The 21,356-nt window shown below is 34.5% G+C and overlaps 1 protein-coding gene across 3 annotated transcripts in view; it reads left to right on the forward strand.

The window, feature by feature from the left end:
• The window catches only part of LOC142357984 (uncharacterized), a 126,396-nt gene extending 116,570 nt beyond the window's left edge, over positions 1–9,826 (forward strand). For 2 of the 3 annotated variants that reach the window (XM_075409472.1, XM_075409466.1), the window contains exons 12-14: positions 4,355–4,624; positions 5,219–5,415; positions 9,198–9,826. In XM_075409472.1, coding sequence (XP_075265587.1) covers positions 4,355–4,624; positions 5,219–5,415; positions 9,198–9,480 — 750 coding nt within the window. In that variant the 3' untranslated portion in view covers positions 9,481–9,826. Of the gene's footprint in view, positions 1–4,354; positions 4,625–5,218; positions 5,416–5,934; positions 6,148–9,197 lie in introns of those variants that run through there. The other variant, XM_075409479.1, reaches the window with a different exon arrangement.
• The last annotated feature ends 11,530 nt before the right edge of the window (positions 9,827–21,356 follow it).

A 21,356-nucleotide genomic window follows, 5' to 3' on the forward strand; every position in this document is an offset into this window, starting at 1 on the left:
TATGGTGGTATCAACCTTGTCTGAATATTTCATCGACTTCGGTTTCTTGATCCACTCTTCAATATTGGCGAATTTTAGCCTCTTTAAGTCGTTTTTGAGTGTTCTTAGCAAGTCTTTGGTGTATGTCTTTTGGCTTTTACAAGTCGAAAGTAGCTTAGGGACTTTTAGATTGTCAAGGCTCACCCAAAGATTGGCCCTTCTGACCACCAATTCGTTCTCTATGTCCTTCAGAGGGACAGCTTCGCTCAATTCCTTTACTGGCATCACACGTTTGTCATTTATTTTCATGACCATTCTTCGTGCTTTATTTAGCACGGCACTCATTTTCTCTATATCAGTTTTTCTCGTGATGCTGGTTTCAAGGCCATATAACAGAATTGGCTTTACAAAGATTTCTATTAGTCGACACTTTGTTTTCAACCTGAGTGTCCCAATGACTAATGCTGCGCTGAGCTTTACAATTGTCAATCTAGCCTTTTTGCAGCCAACTGCTTTACTGATATCAGAGTCAGTGGTTAATATACTGCCGAGGTAATTAAACTCCGACATCACTTTCAGTTTTTTTCCGTCAATTCCAATATCTGAGTGCAGTTGGTTAGTGGCTTCAGTACTCACTACCATTATTTCTGTTTTTGGGATGGTAATTTCCATGCCTGCTTTCACTACTTCTTCTTTGAATAGTGCGAGCTTTTCTTTCAATTCCGACTGACTGCTAGTGAGGAGAACTTGGTCATCAGCGTATGCAAGGTGCACGAGGACTTCCTTGTCATACTTCAATGAGTCTCGGCATATCTTGCCAAAGATCAGATTAAACAGGTCAATAACCCAATGAACCCAATGAGAAGCCTGATCTGGAATATACATTCTGGTGCGGAAGGCGTATTAGATCAAAAGTACAAGTTTCTTCTCGAAAGAGGTGTGAGACAAGGCTGTGTACTCTTGCCAAACTCGTGAGTAAACTAAGTCACACCGCCAGTCAGCGGGCAGACTTCCACAACAATGCAAGACTAAGAAACATTCAGGTTATCAAAGTCTTGAGTGAGTTTCGCCTCCTCGAACACTGGACGGGTGCGAAGCGTTTCACGACGGCGCCTAGAAAGTTTTTACAGTCGGGAGTATTTTATCGAGGGCCGGAGGTTGTCCTTATCTGCTAACACTATTGTAAGTGTTTTCAGCTCAAGCGCAAGCTTCTGATGTAACGTTCTGTCCTCTTTAAATAAACTTGGATCTTTTTGTTTCTGTCTAGACACAATGTCTTTCACTATATGGATGGTAACTAGAGTACTACGCTTGAGCTGATTAACTATCAGGAGTTCCATCTCTGGGGCAATACACCATGGCTTCTATACGCTCCTGATGCTTTTCAAGCACTGCAATAAGCTGCGAAGGTGTTAAAGGCTTATTGTTGTTACTTCGATGACGTGAAAGCGAATTGTTCACTACATCATGCCATATAAATAGCCTATTTTCATCACAAAAGAAGTGACTCAATCGAAATTGCGCGGTTTTTCTGATTTCAAAGCGTTAGAGTTGAAACTTAATTCTGTTAATGCGTAAACGTTACGCTTGTAACGATTTTGTGTTACTTGAGGCGCAGTTTTTATGGTGTGATGAAGTGAACTAGCAGCGAGGATGAATACAGATAATCTTTTTTCAGTACATCATTGACTGAAAACTCGCTCAAAATCTGAAATTATAATCAGAGATTCGACTTTCAGTTCTTTTCCTTTAATTATGCTGATTTATTCTTTTGATGTAGATAGATCCAAAATTATGCGGTAAATCCCAAAATTAGCGCAAATGTGACCAAAATCAAGTATTCGATTTTTTTGGCAAAATTTAAAAACTTGAGCAACTTGAACTTATTTTCTCAAATCTTGCACAAAACTTTATGCAATTATGCATTGACAATTAATACAGTTTTCTTTAACTTGTTAGAGACAAAAGTTTCTTATGATTGGTCAATTTTTTCAATATTTTTTATGGTACGCTTTTAAATCACGAACAGCAAAAAACACCGCAATTTGATTATTTCTAGATCAAGGTTTTTTTTCAAAAAAAATTTTAAGGGGAGTTATAGGTGACCAGTGAAAATTACCTGAAAAAGTGTGTATATTATTAGTACAAAAATAGAGTTAGCTAGATTTGCCGGCTACAAGATTCAATTTAATGCACTAGAGAAGATTTGGTGAAAGTTTGATTGAGTCTTATTGTTTTTTGACGGTCTGAACCTCTGACTCGCCTTATCTTCCTCTGGTATCTGATGCAAGTCCGCCTGCTTTTAGCAAGATCCCTGCAGCAGTTGTTGACGAACCTGCGGAAGTTTTTTCCTGTCCTCCGGTAGTTGACGCAAGTCCTGTAGAGGTGGCTACACTTTCCACTGTGACTTCTCTAGGGTTTTCTGTTATCATACTACTTGTTATTGGCTCTGCTGTAGTTCCTATTGACACACAGTATCATCCTGTTGAACCAAGGTGGCTTTGAAACTGTTTGATGGTAGCGTTGAGGTCACTGTTGCCAGAAAACTCATCTGGGCAGACTCCGGGTATAGGTGAAATGTCAACACATTGTCTGTTTAGAAGGAACTCATTCTTTTCACAACTGAATGTCGTCTAGCACATACGTCGTGCACATAAGGCTGTGTCCCCCGCCCACCGAGACGAAAGATAATGATGCACAAATAAATGTGGTCCAGTTCACCTAGCCAGTCTAGGTGGGAAAATGCAGATGAAAGAGCGCTGTTTGTAGTCTCGCATTGTAGCTCACCACATCTAATTATCAATTTAATCACAACAATTCAGGTCGATTGTTCGTTATTCGAACCACAGATCTCGCGACACCAGAAGTTAGGTGGATACACTCTATCGCAAGTTTAAATTCTTAGAGATAGTCAACTGTGTTCAAACGGATCAAGGCAAAAGCACATCATAAAAGCTCGGCAAATCTATCTGTATTTGTTAGCTGGTATGTTGTCTGCGCCAATTTTTGGCTCAAATCGGTCATCGAAAATTTTTCGAAAGATAAAAAGATTCAGCCTAAAAAGAGCGCAGTCGATTCAGTTTATTAGTCGGCTCAACGAAAGTTACCTTAAACGAAATTTTCGGAGCTTTCTACGTATAAAAGAACGGATATAAGGCTTACATGGTTAAGAAATTACGTAATAAAACTTTCTCGCTGGTTTTTTAAATAGCGTTGCTCATTTACGCGGTAACAGCTGTACTTATTGTTTTCCAGTTGCTAGAGCGCACAAACAGAGCGCTCCATGTCGTTAAAATTTTTTTACACAACGACACAAAACTTGAGAGGAATACAAAATAGGATTAGAAGAGCGTTCTCAACTGATGAAAACCTGACTACGGGTACGATAGACTCGCGTAACGTTCGTACTATGCTTTTTATTTTGTGTTGCCCGGAAAACCAACTTTTCCCTCCTCAATTTTGTTGTCGTTTGTAGAAATTTTGTTCAGTAACCTAAACTTGCAACTTTGAGCAGAACTAATAGCTGGTTATGGCGATCATCAACTGGTGATCTGTGCAAAACAGAGTTGTTTATTAGGTGAATTGGGTGAAGATTCATCTGAGTAGTATGTCGACACAAGAGCTGCAACTTTTCGCGCGTACGTCAAACATTATCTTTGGTTTTATTCAACAAAAAGTTTGCACAGTTAAAAACAATAAATAATAGGAAGAAAAAAATGTTACTTTTTAACAGCTTCAATATTTTTTTGAATTTGGATTATTCGTTTAAATTCAGCGGAGAGGAAATCGAAAAAAAACAAAACAAAAACACACAAACTATCTACACATCAGCCAGTAAGTGGTATTGCTTATTCACCATTTTTAAAAATTTCACCACCATATTTTCCAAGGATTTATACCAAAGTTGAAAATTTTTCCCATTTCATAAAATTAATCATCTTTTGTTATCAACAAACGAAGTGGTAATAAGCATTCTATTGAGTGCCAAACCAAATAAAGATGCAAAAACACAAAAATAATGCCAAAACAAATTCACTGCTAACCAATGTCTATCGAAAAAGGTTTTTGTTATTGAGTTGTGTTTGGACCACATATTAGCTGTATGAGGCTGAACCACTTGGATCTTCTGATCAGAGGCCAGAGGCTCTATAGGGTCCTTTGATTTGGACAAATCAACCGAACTATCGGACCCAGAATTGATTTGATCCGATTAAACAAAACAGCCCAAAATACACAATAGCATACCGGGAAAAACTTTCTCTCAGACCAGGAAAAACAAAACAAAATAACCAGGAGATCGAGCAAACTTCCAAGAAGTTATTTCGCGATGAGAATAATTTTGAAGCGGGAATTTTATTCACTCCTGGCTTTTCAGGTGGATGTGCAGCAACTGAGCAGCAAGCTGGCCTCACAAGAGAGTGTGAACGAGAAGCTGGAACATAAGATAAAATCTCTCAGAGAGTACGCTAAGTCAACGCAACCTTCTTACGGTTCCCTCGCATTGCGTAAAGAGAAACTATTGCCAAATTCCTCAACAAGTACTGGACAAGACACGTCGGTTGATATGAGACGTATGGCGACCAAAAGTGGAGCTGAGACACCCACAAACACTTTTGATTACAACCCGAAGTTTGACTACCCGGAGGTAAATTTTGGAGATCTTTCCCATTAAAAGCTCAACAAAATTGAAGCCCCACTCATATTATACGGTAATTGGGGGAGGGGTTTATGGGCTGTATGCGTACTATGCGGGGCGGGGGTAGAGTTACTCATTTCGTAGATAAACTTGAGTTCGAGTCCCAATTTCTGTGAATTTTTTTTCAAAAATAAAGATTTCTGTATGAGCTGATGTAAAAAGTTTTGCAATTCAGCATGATTGAGATTTTTATGATAACAACAGATTGCTCTTATTTTTTTAAAAAAACTAAAGTTTATTTTGTGATTGCATTAATGTAGACGTTTGTTGTTATTACAGAACCCAGGGTAAAAAAATAATCAGGCGTGAAAAGCTAAAGCCCAACTTAGCAATTTAATCTTGATTAACGATTTATTATTATTTTTAAATTAAGTTACAAATAAGGTACAGCATAGGTCTTAGCCCACTCGGACTTCCTTCTTAAGAGCCCTCGCGTCAGGGCACTAATTCCTTCGGGCCATTAAGATTCGTGTTGTAACATACTTGTTTTTAGTTTTCCGGTCGAAAGTTACAACAGGAGTGTGTTAGATGTCACTATTTCAGATTTCAGCCAGAGACATGTTCAAAAGTCTGTCTTCGGTTCAGGGGTCTGCCTTTCCTTTGACAAATTGGAAGACTGCAGATTTAGGAGGGGAGATGACTGCAGCGGAACTTGGACTGATATCATCCACTGTGATGTCAAGTCCCCTTTCCTCAAACTTAAGCTCACCCAGAAACCCACTGTCAGAACGCACTGAGTTGTGAGTATTTGAGAAATGTGACAAAACGTCAATATATGTATATAATAGAAGGCTTTTGCAGATGTTTCATGTATTGAGGTATTTTAACAAATAGATTGTCGGTGAAAGTTCAAGATCATGCGTGTCTTTTAACAAGTTTTCTTAATTTTCAGGTCTCTGGCTTACTAATTTTCGATCGCATCTTTGTCACTTCTGGATGTTAATTTCCAAACATTTTGCTAGAATCATGCAAGATTGCACATAAGCTTGTAAAAACTTGTAAGGTTAATATTCAAAAGAGCAATTCCCAGGTCGAGGTGACCAGACCGAACTAACCTCTGATCAGACCATCTTCGAGCGCTCAAATTGGTGCGCATGGTCTGGAAAAGGCTTCGAGCACACTTTTGTCTGAGCTTTGGTCTGATCAAAAGTCACTTCGGCCTGGGATGGTCTGATCAGAGTCAGTTTCAAGCGCACACTAGTCTTATCAGAGATCAATTCGAGTGAAATTTTCAACTTTTGTTGCTTTTTTACTGACAGATGTTGTCTCTGCTAAGAGTCAACAATACCGCAGCATTCTGATCAAAAAATCATTGAAAGTCCGATGGGCTTGACCAGAACCAAGTGGTCCAGATGATAGCAACTGCCGGACCCTCATAAAAAGATTTGTAAACACTAGATCAAGACGTTTTTATGCAAAGCTGTCTATGTTAATCTATTCAAAACTGCAAACATGAATTCATCTACTTCAAACATGAATTATTGGCATGCTCAATAATTTTTTTTCGGCACTTGTCTTTTCATTAGCAACACTTATAGAATTGGCTTTTCATTAGTTCAATAAGTGATTGAGAACATCAACTTTCATGAAATGAATATACTGAAGAGATATTGAGAGATTCGTTCATGTTCGAAACGGTTCTCTGATCAGAGTATTTTGAACGCATTTTAGTTTAATCTGAGGCAATTTCAAGCGCACTTTAGTCTGATCATAGGCAATTTTGAGCGCACTTCAGTCTGATTAGAGGCAAATTCGAGCATACTTCAGTATGAGGTGCCTTGAATTTGAGCACAATAGTCTGATCAATGGAGGTTCTGGAGCGCACTTTAAGCGCACATGCAATTTCGAGCGCACGATATTCTAATCAGAGAACAATTCAATCTGAGTCGATGTGATCAGAGTTCGCTTTTGTCTGGGACGGTCTGATCAGAGGCGTTTTCGGTCTGGATCTGAAGCCGGGATTGCAATGGAAAAAAATTGGCGTTCGATTTGTATAAAGAGAGAGCAAATGGATTCAGGATAGCATTTAGTTCGCTTCAATTTCACCAAGAAAAATTTTTCTAAGCTCTTGAAAACTCGGTTCTTTGTATTGTAAATTTCGTGCCTTGTCTTCGAAAACAAACATAGAACAAATTACAACCTAAACATCGTCCGACAAGATCAACTTGTGATCTTGATAATTGTGAGAAAGTTAAAATTGCATAATTTCTGCTCTAAAAAACTAATTTCACTAATTATGAAACATTTTCTGGTTTTAAATTCAAATGACATATAAAAGTTGCCAGAATAAATAAATAAGGGAGTAAAATTACGTTTCCCAACGATCAGTGGAAAACCAAGATTGTAGTTTCTGCATTTACGTGAGATTGTTTCTGAGAATTTGTGTCAAGATCTTTACTCATATGAAGTGGTGACAAATGTAAAGTTTACAGAGAACACTACAAACATCGTATGGGCAGCCAAAAACAAAACTTTTCGATAAAAAGTTCTGAAAAAGCAAAACCAAACAAAACTAAGGTTAAACTGACGCTGAAAACATAAGAAAGAGACTTTGAAATGTGTGTTTGCGCATATTGCTCAACCTCGCTCATGCGATTACTTGACTGAAATGTCTACAAAATCAAAGTAGATAGGAAATAATTTAATTAAAAAGTGTCGATCACGCTTTGTTATTTAAATGTAACTTCTTAGCAAATTGGGACACGAACACACACACACACATTTATATATATATATATATATATATATATATATATATATATTTTATATATATATATATATATATATATATATATATATATATATATATATATAATATACATACATATATATATATATATATATATATATATATATATACCAACGGGGTTAGCATGATCTTGAATACTTTTTTTGAATCGAAACAGACAAAAATGTACAATTAATTTAATTTAAAAAGGAATACAAAAGAAAAACATTTTTTTTTTTGGGCTGGAAAAACCATTTCGCCAAGTAAATTCCTATTTTTCTCTTATAACGAAAATGAGATTCTGAAATCGATTTCCTTGCAGTTTTTCTTATCAAACTTCAGGCACTCATGTCCTTCAAGAGACAAAGTTATAAGATTATCCAATTTATATTACAGCTATTTTTGTTATGCAGATTTGGCGTTTAGATTTTAATTTTATGAGAAAAATTTATGAATTGACTAGTCAGACAGCCATAGAGCATGTAGCAACAAGTGACGTCCACAACACTATCTGAGCAGTAGAGTGATGTAATTTGTTGCTCAAAAACTGTCTCTTACCTCATTGAAAAGTATATCGACGTTTTTAAAATTCAAATCAAGGTAGTAAAATGATTAAGATTATACATGCACAAGTCATGAATTAAATATCAAAGTAAACACGACACAATCAACCGATTTGTCATCATTTTACGTTAATTTCAGCTTTTTATTTAAGCAAAACATATGTATGATGCAAAAAAAACGGACAGAAACGGAAAAAAGGAATCTGGACACCACAAAAATCAATTTGATGAGACCAGTTTTTATTATGAAAAAGAGACAAGACAACAAAACCAAAATAAAAACGAAGAATTATTGTTTAAAGTTATTAAATTGGAGAAAAAACGACAAGAGTCAAAATTGAGCAGCCAAGTCAAATTTTTCAGAAACGACATATGTGTGATAGAAAGAATTAATTATTCACCTCAAAACAAGTTCATTGATGACTCCCAAAAAACTCTATTGTCCTTTTATTGAGACTTATTGATAACATCACAGAAGAAGCCGGAAAAACAGGCACGTCTAGAAAAAAGCAAAACGAAAACACATAGTGCCAATGCCACGAAAAACAGTAATTGAACACTTTATAATTATACTTATGCCTTGCTCGGAGGTCTCAGAACACTGTACCATCAATAAGATTTAATGATGAGAGAAAAGAACAAAAAGTGGAGGTAAACCCCCAAGAGTTCATTAAAACCGTAACCATAAAAACCAAGCACTGTTGTCAAAATATGAGAAAACACGTAGTGCCAAAGCCAAAAAACCGATCACTATCGACCAAGAACGCTATGAAAACGCACTTAAGGTTCTCCAGACAAAAAATTTGACCTCACAAAGATCAAAATTACTAATCAACTATTTTGTAATCCAATTGGCAGCTAAAGTTGAAGCCCAATGGAATAAGGCCTGTAAAGACATCTGTATCTTTCGATTTGTTTTTTCAAAAATCAAATGAACTTTTTAGCTACCTAATACAAATTTTATATGCACTGGCCCACTTTACGTTGCTGTTCTTGAAAATTGCTGGTAGGATCTTGAAATATGGAGCGTTGTCTTGGAAGTACCTTGCAAGAAAACGCGCTTATAGTGTAAAACTCTACAAGATAGGCCTGGACATGCAATACTTTACCAGATAGTCTTGATATGCAAGATTTTTGAAATAAGCTATTTTTACTAGATTTTCGATCTAACCATATAACCGTGTAAGTTGACTAGGATCCTGATTGATTCGATATAACATTTCCGTATTAGGGCAATCTCTCGAGGGAACCAAGCGCTGGATACAATGCGATTGCGTCTAATGACGTCACCTCCTACAACATCATCTGCGACGACCAAATACCATCTCGGTAGCCCCATTGTGAACCCCATCTATTCCTACCAACAACAACTGGCAGATTTCGCAAAGAGCACTCACTCTCTTTTGGATAGCATGACTCAGCTAGAGAGCAAATTGAGACAGAAAGAAGTCGATATCCGAACTATGGGTAACCAAAGGAGTCATGACAGATATCCCAAATCTCACATACCTTGAAATTATTGATTGTTGAAGTGACTAAGATAGGGACTTTTCTCATATCACTTTTCAGATCTTCTCTGTTCATGACCTTAATCCATACGACCCCCCCCCCCCCCTGATAGTTAGATGCTACTTCGTACAAAAATTCCGTACAACAACTGACCTGGCTCAGAAACCACAAACAGTGGGACACTAGTGTGTTTTGGATTTCAAATAATTTGTTCTCCTAAGCTGGACAGTATTAGCGGAGAGGATCCCATCTTTAATAATAAAACACCCAACAGATTTAATTACTCATATTTACGTCTATTGTTTCTCCGATTTCCAAAGATATTTTCAAATTCAACATTTTTAACATTAACTTGTTTCAACAAGCGTGTCAACTAAAATTGTACCGCTCCTGTAGGCTAGATCAGAAGTCAGCCAGACGCGGGTTACCCATCATACAACTTTCCTCGTAATCATACAAGACCATAAACAATTTAAAAGATTTCCCTGGAAAAAGGATCATATAAATTTAAATAAACGTGGAACCCGCTCTTCTTGTCACAGTAGTTGTTAACAATCTATTGTGAAAGTTGCACGAAGACTATGCCATTCGCCAAAAATGTTCAGACTGTACTCTACTAGGGGTAGCAAAATCTGATAAATTCCTAGCATTAGCTTCAGGGCAGCCTCACTATAGGACTACTCGGCTGCAAGGCAGGTGATTTTACGTCAGAAATTTTCAGAAACACTAGCGACAAAAATGTGAAAGGTCCTTCTCATCATGCAAAGACGGTTAGATACTAAGTTAATGATGTTAAAGTAGAACAAGGATGCTCGTTAATGTGCGTTCGCACATGATGTTCCGACCCGAGGTCATCTACATTTTTGACTTAATTGTCAACCTAGTGATGAGATAATTAAAAATAGATGTTTGAGTTTTAAAAAAAAATAGATACAAAACCGAACTACTAATTGAATTGCATAATATCATGCCTCATTACAGCGCTCACAAGAGCTGCCAATAAAAAGACTCCGAGAAAAAAAAACAAACACCAAAATACGCAAAAGCAAAAATTTTTCAGCGAATGTGCTAAAAGAGGAGAAAAAAAAACACGATTATTGACCACCCACAAAATTTTAAAAAAGAGCATATTGTCCAACAAACAAAACATAAGTTACGACATGACATCAATGAAAAAATAGCTTTTGAATTACAATAAATTGACTGGCACCTCTCAATGATGAGAAAAAATTACAAGCTGACGAAAAGAACAAAAACTGAAAAGCATAAAAACATTTGAGAACGAACAATAATTAAACTTTAATACTATCCGCTATAAATTAAGTGCATTGAGCAAAATCTTTCATTCAATCTTCATGAGAAGTTTGAGCAAAAAAAGTGTCGCAGCCAATAAAAGACAAAATTTTTAGCAGCAATGGGTTTCTTCAAAAAATCAACAATTATGAACAAATATAATAAAACCACGAAATTTCTGAGAAAACCCGTTATATCAACAACTTTAAATTCAATAGATTTCAACGGCAGACAAAACAAGCGAAGTTATACCTCAATGAGAAGGCAAGGATGTTTGTCAATCATCAGTCATCGAAAGAACATCACAATAAGTCTTATGATTATGTAAACAACAACAAATACATGCAAAAGCAAAAAAATCAGAAGGAATGTGCGGGACGAAAGAGTGGAAGATATTTAAACCATAAGAGTTTCTCTGAAAATTTATCTATGATCCATTGGAAGTTTTCTATATGCCAGTGGGAGCTATCAATATTAGGGTAATGAGATAAGATTTCAAAAGGAACCAAAATTACAAAAACAATCTGAATTTTTTTTGAATATTAGAAAACTCGTGGCATCGAAGTCATAAAACCACTAATTAGCAGATAAAACCACTTACCAGATTAATTTAGTTGCGGTTAAAAGGAATGAGGGTCTCGTCATTGCTGAGACTGACTTACAGTTCATGAAAATAAGTTTGATAATGGTTATCATCCAAAAAATAATTTTTAAAAGTATTAACAGCCATTAAATTCAATTGCTCTCAACGGAAGTCAATAAATATGCAAAAACTTGCCTCGATAAGAAGATAAGGATGTTTGTCATTATTAATTCATCGATAGGATATCACAATAAGTCTTATGATTGTGAAAACAACAACAAAAGCAGGTAAAAACCAAAAATTCAATAGAAAAGTGCAAGAAAGTGTTGAAGCCATTTAAACCATAAATTTTTCTCTAAAATTTTATCTATGACCCATTGACATTTTTTTCTAAGCCAATGAGGACTATCATTATTAGAATAATATATAAAAAAATTTCAAAGTGAACCAAAATCACAAAAAAATGTCAAAAAAAATTTAAAAAATTGGAAACCTCATGGCATCGAAGTCATAAAACCAAAAGTTAGAAAATAAAACTTATTTATATTAGTTGCGGTAGAAAAGATGTAGGCCCAGCGCCACTGAGACTGACTTACTGTTCACTAAGAAAATTTAAGATTGGTTAATGTCCGAAAAATTCTAAAAAAAATATTTTTAAAGTTTTAACCGCCATTAAATGCAAGATATTTTCACGTAAGTAAAAAATACACTACATTTTTCCCCGATTCGAATACATGGATGTTTGTTGTCAATGTTTTTTTTAACAAGACATCACAAAAAATCCTATGATTATGAAAACAACGACAAACCAGGGCAAAAACCAAAAAAGTGCTGCAGAAAATTGAGAAGAAAGTGCCGAAGTCATTTTAACCATATATTTTTTCTCTGACAACTTTATCCATGATCCATCAACGTTTAGGCCAATGGGAACTGCCAATACAAAGATAATGAGATAAAACTTCAAAAGGAAACCAAATTACAAAAAAAACCAAAATTTTCGTTTGAAAATGCGAAAAATCGTGTTATCGAAGTCATAAAACCAATAGTGAGCAAATAAAACCGTTTACTAGATTACTTTTGGTTGCTGCACAAAAAAGGTCCGAAAAAGTTAATGACACGGACTTACTATTCAAGAACATTAGTTTAATATCTGTTAATTTCCAAACAAAAACTTTGGAAAATCTTTTTTTAAAGTCTTGACCGCCTTTAGCTGTCCACTCAATGCTGTATAAAAGTTTACCTAATGCACAATAGAAAGCCAATTGCTCTTTTAGTTGGCAAGTTTTTGCAATAGGACCCCCAAAACTAAGTGAAATCTCAAAGGAAATTGAAATGTAATTAAAAATTTCGAAAACAATTTGAGTCGAAGACAAAAAAAACATGAGCGATGCCTTTAAAACGAATTGTTTGTTCATTGGGTATCATTTGGTTGTAAATGACGTTTTTCGTTAACGAAACCTTGATATGAAAATGACAAGTCCCTAAGTGACTAGAAAAAAATAAAAATAGGAAATATTTTCTAAAAAAACACCTCTCAAATTGAATTCGTGTGTTTTTTATAGTAAACTTCCTCACGAGTCCAGAACTAACCTTTTCATCGGTCTACTGGTAGCACAAACTTGTTTCCTTTTGAAGTATGAAATATAATTTTGAAATAATATTCTTATAGAAAGGCCTTAATTTGAACAAAAAATACGCTGAATTGAACAAAATCATGCTAAAAGTGAACAAAATATCACATGTTCACACAAAATTTTAAACCTCGATAACTCCTCGAAAAATACGAAAATCAAAAAAATCCTATTATTTTCGAATTCTACGCTGGACGAGCTTTTCAATGATACCACTAACATTTCTCTACAATGCATATATCAATCGGCCAAAATTGTCTGAACAAAAAAACCCATTTGAGTATATAGTTCCTCCCCCCACAAGTGGGGTCGAAACAAATATCAGTTTGCTAGCTACACAAGTTAGGAATCAAAACGACGGAGTTGGACTAATGCAAATATGGGTTATGAAATCTTGACTTAACCTAACTAACAATTCAAACGGCTTTTGTATAATGTTTAAGAAGGAAAAAAATCCAGTTTGAGGACCCAAACGGAAGCAAGAAGCAAGTTTGTCCAGACTGAAGATGAACCCACAAGAAGGGCGTCGTGCAATCAAAATTACATAGTCTGGAAACATCAAAAAACGCAGGAAAGTCTGGACATGAACGCACGAAAATCTGGCAGACACACAAAAGTCTGGACATAAGGTCTTTTCATCTGAGACGTCTCGACATAGACATTTTCTGTCTCGGACGGTCTGGACATGCTTCCTTCCGTCTGGCATCTCAGCCTGGGTGCAAAAGCGCTTGTGATTTTCTTTTTGTTGACAACGATGAGTTTTAAATTGAAAGTTGTTGATTTCGCTTTTTTTGTTATCAGTATTTTTTGATGTTATAGGGAGGGAATGCTTCACAATTTTTCAGGGAACGAAAAAACCTACTCATTTCAAAAATTTCAAAAACTTTTTTTTACTCTTTGCCACAGATCCAGTGGTAATGGAAATTCCAGCAATGACCTCTTCAGTTTTGACGGTTGAATACTCATAATAGGAAATTTTTGTTTCAAAAAAGCAGCTAACTATTTGAGAAAAAAATAGACGCATCAAAAATCTTACTGTGAAAAAGGTGGTAATAATTTTTAGCAGTTTAACATATCACATCATACAGTAATGCAGACTAAAAACTCAACCTCTTGTTTTACTAATTTAGGAAAACAATAGCAATTAAAAATTTGAAAAAATAAGTAAATTACTTGAATCTTTTTGTTTGGTTGGGATAGTTTTGGAGAGTTTTTTCCTGCTACACTACAGGAACACATCAACTGTTTAGTTATTAAAAAAAACAAAATTTGAAAAATTTTCTGTTATTTTATCCGCTGTGGAAATCAAACGATAAGCCCGAATACTAATTTTTCCTCATAAGGTATAATAAGAATCGATTTAGATAAAAGTTTGTTATCATTTTACTATCAACAGTTTTCTATTCACATTAAGTGTGAACAGGAGCATTATTCACATTCAAGAAATAAGTAAAATACTTAGAAAAATTCATTCTTAGTTTTGAATCTTTTTGTTTTGTTGAGATAGTTTTGTAGAGTTTTTTTCCTGCTACACTTCAGGAACACATCAATTGTTGAGTTTTTAAAATTACAAAATTTAAAAACTTTTCTGTTATTATATCCGCTGTGGAAATTAAACGATAAGCCCGATTACTAATTTTCCTCATAAGTTATAATAAGAATTGATTTAGATAAAAATTTGTTATCATTTTACTAGCAACAGTTTTGTATTCAAATAAAGTGTGAATAGGAGCACTTATTCACATTCAAGAAATAAGTAAAATACTAAGAAAAATTCATTCTTAGTTTTGAATCTTTTTGTTTGGTTGGGATAGTTTTGGAGAGTTTTTTTCCTGCTACACTGCAGGAACACATCAATTGTTGAGTTATTAAAATTACAAAATTTAAAAACTTTTCTGTTATTATATCCGCTGTGGAAATCAAACGATAAGCCCGATTACTAATTTTCCTCATAAGGTATAATAAGAATCGATTTAGATAAAAGTTTGTTATCATTTTACTAGCAACAGTTTTCTATTCAAATAAAGTGTGAATAGGAGCACTTATTCACATTCAAGAAATAAGTAAAATACTAAGAAAAATTCATTCTTAGTTTTGAATCTTTTTGTTTGGTTGGGATAGTTTTGGAGAGTTTTTTTCCTGCTACACTGCAGGAACACATCAATTGTTGAGTTATTAAAATTACAAAATTTAAAAACTTTTCTGTTATTATATCCGCTGTGGAAATCAAACGATAAGCCCGATTACTAATTTTCCTCATAAGGTATAATAAGAATCGATTTAGATAAAAGTTTGTTATCATTTTACTAGCAACAGTTTTCTATTCAAATAAAGTGTGAATAGGAGCACTTATTCACATTCAAGAAATAAGTAAAATACTTAGAAGAGTTCATTCTTAGTTTTGAATCTTTTTGTTTGGTTGGGATAGTTTTGGAGAGTTTTTTTCCTGCTACACTGCAGGAAGACATCAATTGTTGAGTTATTAAAATAACAAAATTTTAAAAATTTTCTGTTCTTATATCCGCTTTGGAAATCAAACGATAAGCCCGATTACTAATTTTCCTCATAAGGTATAATAAGAATCGATTTAGCTAAAAGTTTGTTATCATTTTACTAGCAACAGTTTTCTATTCACATAAAGTCAGGCTCACTCATCACAAAATTGAAAAATGTTGTTCCTGAAATTGGAGCACTTATTTTTCAATTGTTTTCGATCAAATATTTTACTTAATTCTGCCTCAAACAACATAGTTTAGGCCAAATTGCTCTCAATTGAGTTCATTCAGGTCAAAAAGAAGCTCCTGGTTTCAGCTAAAATATTTTTTAGGAGACAACACCATATTCATTTATTTGAAAATTTTGATATTTTCGTTTGTTCTGCTCTGGTTATCGATGCAGCCTTCTGACCCCTAGATGCAAAGAAAAGAAAATAGGCGGAGCAAAACAAGGAAGCTCGACTTTTCTGTTCAAAATGAAGCGTGCCTTTGAAACAAGTATAATTAGCATAAAAACTTTACTTTGACTATATGTTTCTTATCGCACAGAGAAGCGCTGTTCAGATTAACCAAACTTCCCCGCTTATTCACAAGGTTCACATCATGAAAAATTGAAGGTAAAGTTTTCTGTGTTATGCTATGCACAGGCTACTATTCTTGAGGTCAACATTTTTCTATTCTAGTGAACTCTTTCGGAATATGGGAAACTTTTTTTGCCTTTCGTTTGTAGTTATACAATATGTATCAAAATTGACTAGCGTTACAAAATTGTTAATTAAAAAAACTGCCCCATAGATGCAAAGCTAAGGGATAAAGTTTTGCGGACCGAAATTAGTCCGTAAAACTAGGTTTAGTGATACTAAACCTGTTGTAATTTAATACTCTTGTATCTATCTATAATTCGGGTTGTGGTCAGTCCGTTAGCTGTGGCCATTATCAGACGCTGTGACCAATATTAGAAAACGTGCATTTTTTGAGCAAAAGAGGAAATTAATTGTTACTGTTTTTTCCAAGGATCTGTTTTGTTCTACTGGCCAAATAGTTTTCTCGTTCCTGGTGAGCATACCCCAGTGATTGTGGAATTTTTATCGTGTAAGATCTGATAAGAAGAATTTTTATCGTGTAAGATCTTATAAGAGGAATTTTTATCATAGAAGATCTTATAAGAGGAATTTTTATCGTGTAAGATCTTATAAGAGGAATTTTTTTGTAGAAGATCTTATAAGAGGAATTTTTATCGTGTGAGAAGTTACAAGAGGAATTTTTATCCTGTAAGATATTATAAGAGGAATTTTTATCGTGGAAGATCTTATAAGAGGAATTTTTATCGTGTAAGACCTTATAAGCAGAACTTTTATCGTGTATGATCTTATAAGAAGAATTTTTATCGTGTAGACCTTATAAGCAGAACTTTTATCGTGTATGATCTTATAAGAAGAATTTTTATCGTGTAAGATCTTATAAGAGGAATTTTTATCGTGTAAGATCTTATAAGAAGAATTTTCATCGCATAAGATCTTATAAGAGGAATTTTTATCGTGTAAGACCTTATAAGCAAAACTTTTGTCGTGTATGATCTTATAAGAAGAATTTTTATCGTGTAAGATCTTATAAGAGGAATTTTTATCGTGTAGGATCTTATAAGAAGAATTTTTATCGCATAAGATCTTACAAGAGGAATTTTTTTATCGTGTAAGAACTTATAAGAGAAACTTTAATCATGTAAGATTTCATAAGAAGAATTTTTGTCGTGTAAGATCTTAAAAGAGGAATTTTTATCGTATAAGATCTTATAAGAGGAATTTTTATCGTGTAATAACTTATAAGAGGAATTTTTATCGTATAAGATCTTATAAGAGGAATTTTTATCGTGTAAGAATTATAAGAGGAATTTTTTATCGTTTAAGATCTTATAAGAAGAATTTTTATCGTGTAAGATCTTATAAGAGGAATTTTTATCGTGTAAGATCTTATAAGAGGAATTTTTATCGTATAAGATCTTATAAGAGGAATTTTTATCGTGTAAGAATTATAAGAGGAATTTTTTATCGTGTAAGATCTTATAAGAAGAATTTTTATCGTATAAGATCTTATAAGAGGAATTTTTATCGTGTAAGAATTATAAGAGGAATTTTTTATCGTTTAAGATCTTATAAGAAGAATTTTTATCGTGTAAGATCTTATAAGAGGAATTTTTATCGTGTAAGATCTTATAAGAGGAATTTTTATCGTATAAGATCTTATAAGAGGAATTTTTATCGTGTAAGAATTATAAGAGGAATTTTTTATCGTGTAAGATCTTATAAGAAGAATTTTTATCGTGTAAGATCTTATAAGAGGAATTTTTATCGTATAAGATCTTATAAGAGGAATTTTTATCGTGTAAGAATTATAAGAGGAATTTTTTATCGTGTAAGATCTTATAAGAAGAACTTTTATCTTGTAAGATCTTATAAGAGGAAATTCTATCGTATAAGATCTTATAAGAGGAATTTTTTATTCTTTAAGATCTTATAAGAAGAGTTTTCATCGTGTAAGAACTTATAAGAGGAATTTTTTTATCGTGTAAGAACTTATAAGAGGAATTTTTATCGTATAAGATCTGATAAACGTCTTATAAGATCTTATAAGAAGATGCATCCCCTTACAGGCTATTAGCAAGACGGTTTTGTCAGAAATTTGTCAGATCTTACACGATAAAAATTCCGCAATCACTGGGGTACTTTGATAATTTTGTTATACCTCAATTTTTGTCCAATGACTACCAGCTAACAACTGGCAATGGATAGTTTAGCCAGAATTTTCCTATCATTTTAGGCCAGAGACGACTAGAAATATTTGGTAACATACTAACTATGTTTTTTCTGATACTAATTCAAATTTAGTTTTAAATTGTTTGGTACTTCTTAATAAACCTGATTGGAGATTCTGAGCCAGACTAGAAGAAGAATTTACTTCACTACTATAACATTTATTAAATCTAAACATAAAGTTTACAATATGCAATCAAAATTTTTAGCTCTTTCAATGCAATCAATGTGATGAACAAAAGGTAACTTTAACACGTAAGGATCAACTTGGCAAATTTGGCAATGAAGCTACGGCTCACAGCAATTTCTACTTCTCAATTTTTTTGTATTTTTAAGTTTATTATGATCTTTTTCCATGTTTTTTAAATGAGCCGCGTTTCCACTTTCATTGGCGTTTTTGCCCTCATAATGGGAGTCAATTTTTTCGTCATCGGTCGATTCGTCACTTTCGTAACTAGAAGACTCTTCGCTTTCGTCACTTGACGAAACCTCGCTTTCCTCCTCATTGGATGGGTCATCTTTTTCATGGACGTCTGCTGAATCTGTTTTCTTTGGCTCTTTTGATTGGTCAGTTTTCTTGTGGCTCTTGGATTGGTCATCTTTTTTGGTTGTAGGAAAGAATAGGGCTCCCAAGAAACCATAAAGAAACACTCCAATAGTAACGGCTGTAACGTAATGCTGCGATTTTGATGACAGGGTTTCAATCAAAATGGGGTAGAGGGGCATTGGGGCCAACATTAGAAACCCTCCTAAGCCGATCATGGTACTTCGAACCCTAACTGGAAACGCCCTGCCAAGTTCAACAGAGGTCAAAACAGACACAACTTGCGCCAGGCACTTAGAAGTTGTGTTCAACATCAGCAGCACCCAAATAGGAGGGTTGAAATATGAACAGACTGTGCTTATAATACTGGCTCCATAGCAAATCATAGCGGTGTTTCTCAAACTGCGGGCAAAGTGCTTCTTTCAACATCCCTTTCACTACTTTTCAATTGCCAAAATTGAAGAACTCGATTACAACCACGCAATTATCGTCACTCAGTGGAGTATAGTGTGTTCAAAATTACGATTACCTGAGTATTTAACCTAAGCTAAAATACCCAGTTTATTCCATTTGAACTTTTTGTATTATAAGCAGGTTTCACAATTAGATGAGTGTCCTAGTCACAATCCGCGATCATGAACGAGATACGCGACTGCTTTGACATGAGACCGGTTCTTCAAAGAAGGCAACAACCTTGTGGGAGTATCATTTGTGCCTCTTGCTATGGAAGGCCTGTGTGGATTTTTTTTTAATTTTTAAAAAATTGGTTGAAAGTGTAGCAGTTTTAGCCAACAACAGATGTTATCTGTCACCGGCCTTTCTGTTTATTTATCAGACTGGTTCAGTCTGTTTCTATCGTTGCCATTAGAGGAATTTTTACAATGCCTCTGGCAGAAACCTCGCTGTAAAATTTGGGAAATCCTAATTTTCTCACAAAAGTGTCGCAATTGAAAATGATAGAACTAAATTTCGAAAATCGGTTTCCTAAAAATTGTTAGTAAGATTGTTGACTTGCAATTCAAAGTCATTTGGCAAACCAGACATGGAATAAAAACAGAAAGTCGTAGAATTTGAACGGGTGCATTATTAATTTTCTGATCGGGACCAAATTTATAAAAGTTACTTATCATCAGGTATTTATCTCAGCGTGATCACACTTGGTAGGAAGTTAGTACATATTACGGGGCAAATTCCATCCCTGTCACTTTTGAGCAATTTGTTTTCTAGATACCATGGGGGGACTTTGAACTTCCAAAAAAGGCCAATTTTTGAGCTCAGTGGTTGAACGATTTTTTAATTGGTAGCTTCATAAAACTGATACTGCTTTTGTTTTAGTTTGAATGGCTTGAGTAGAAGTCAGCAATGTATAAAGAAGGCGGGCGTTCAGGACTTTCAACTGTTCATTTGAAGACACAACTAAATTTACATAAGAAAGAGATAACTAATGTGGTCCATAATGCGAAGTGAACAGATTGTTTTGTTTGAACTTTCTTGTACGTTGTTGCTTGATTAGTTACTAAGGAGTAGAACAACAACATTGCCAAAACAGTACCATAACAGAGCTGTAGCTTAGGAGTTGATCTGTAGAGAAGCTGCGATAACAAAAACATTGTTGAGAGAGTTGGCCAGACTTGATAAATTGAGAACAACGGAGAATGACAGTTAGATCAAGTGCATAATTGAGAGCTATTTGGAGAACCTCTTGTGCTAAAGAATTCTGTTGAGAATAGCTCTGTAGTTGTGAATTTGCTTATAACGTTAAAGTTGTGAACCGTCTTTTATAAAAAAAACTGTGGTTGAATTTTGATTTAATGTTGTGATCTTTTACATTTCTTGTTCATTCATTTGAAGTTACTTGATTACTCGAATCAATTCATTATTCCAACTAGAATTTCTTACAGCCAACAATAACAGCGTGGGGACAAAATAACCCCCCAGTAGACGTCCAAAAGTCATCGAAACTCCCCTTTCAATTTGTTAGAGATTTGAGCGCTAGTCAGTCTCCAGGTGGTCAGCCCAAGCAAAGTACCTTGATCTCACCCAATAAGTATAGGGATTGAAAACCAGTGCAATTCTATATTTCATTTCAGGATGAGTGATTCTGCGAAGATAACAAGTAGCACTTTTTAACGGCAAACCAACCAAAACTGGACACAATAGACATAAAGTTCACTACTTCGCCTTTGAATTCGTAATCCAAACTATTGTCTTCAGGTGATCTGGCTGTCTTGGAAAAATACAAGTTCTTATTAAGAGCTTTATGACTGATAGTAGAGCAAAAATCCAAAATTCTTTTGCTCTTCCGGTTTTTAAAGATGAACCATCCAAAAATACACCATCGAAAATCAAGTCAGTTAATAGATATCAATAATTGGGTTATAAAAATTCAGCAAACCTCCAAACTCTGTGATCTCGTGAAACAATCGGATCTCCTGTTGATGTTTATCTAAGCAAGTTCGAGACTTAATGCCGATTGAAGTTCTATTGAAAAATATGTGAGCAAAATTTTTGTTTTCATGAAGGCT

The sequence above is a fragment of the Convolutriloba macropyga genome, chromosome 2, assembly GCF_964194025.1.
Source record: "Convolutriloba macropyga chromosome 2, txConMacr16.3, whole genome shotgun sequence".
Lineage (NCBI taxonomy): Eukaryota > Metazoa > Xenacoelomorpha > Acoela > Convolutidae > Convolutriloba > Convolutriloba macropyga.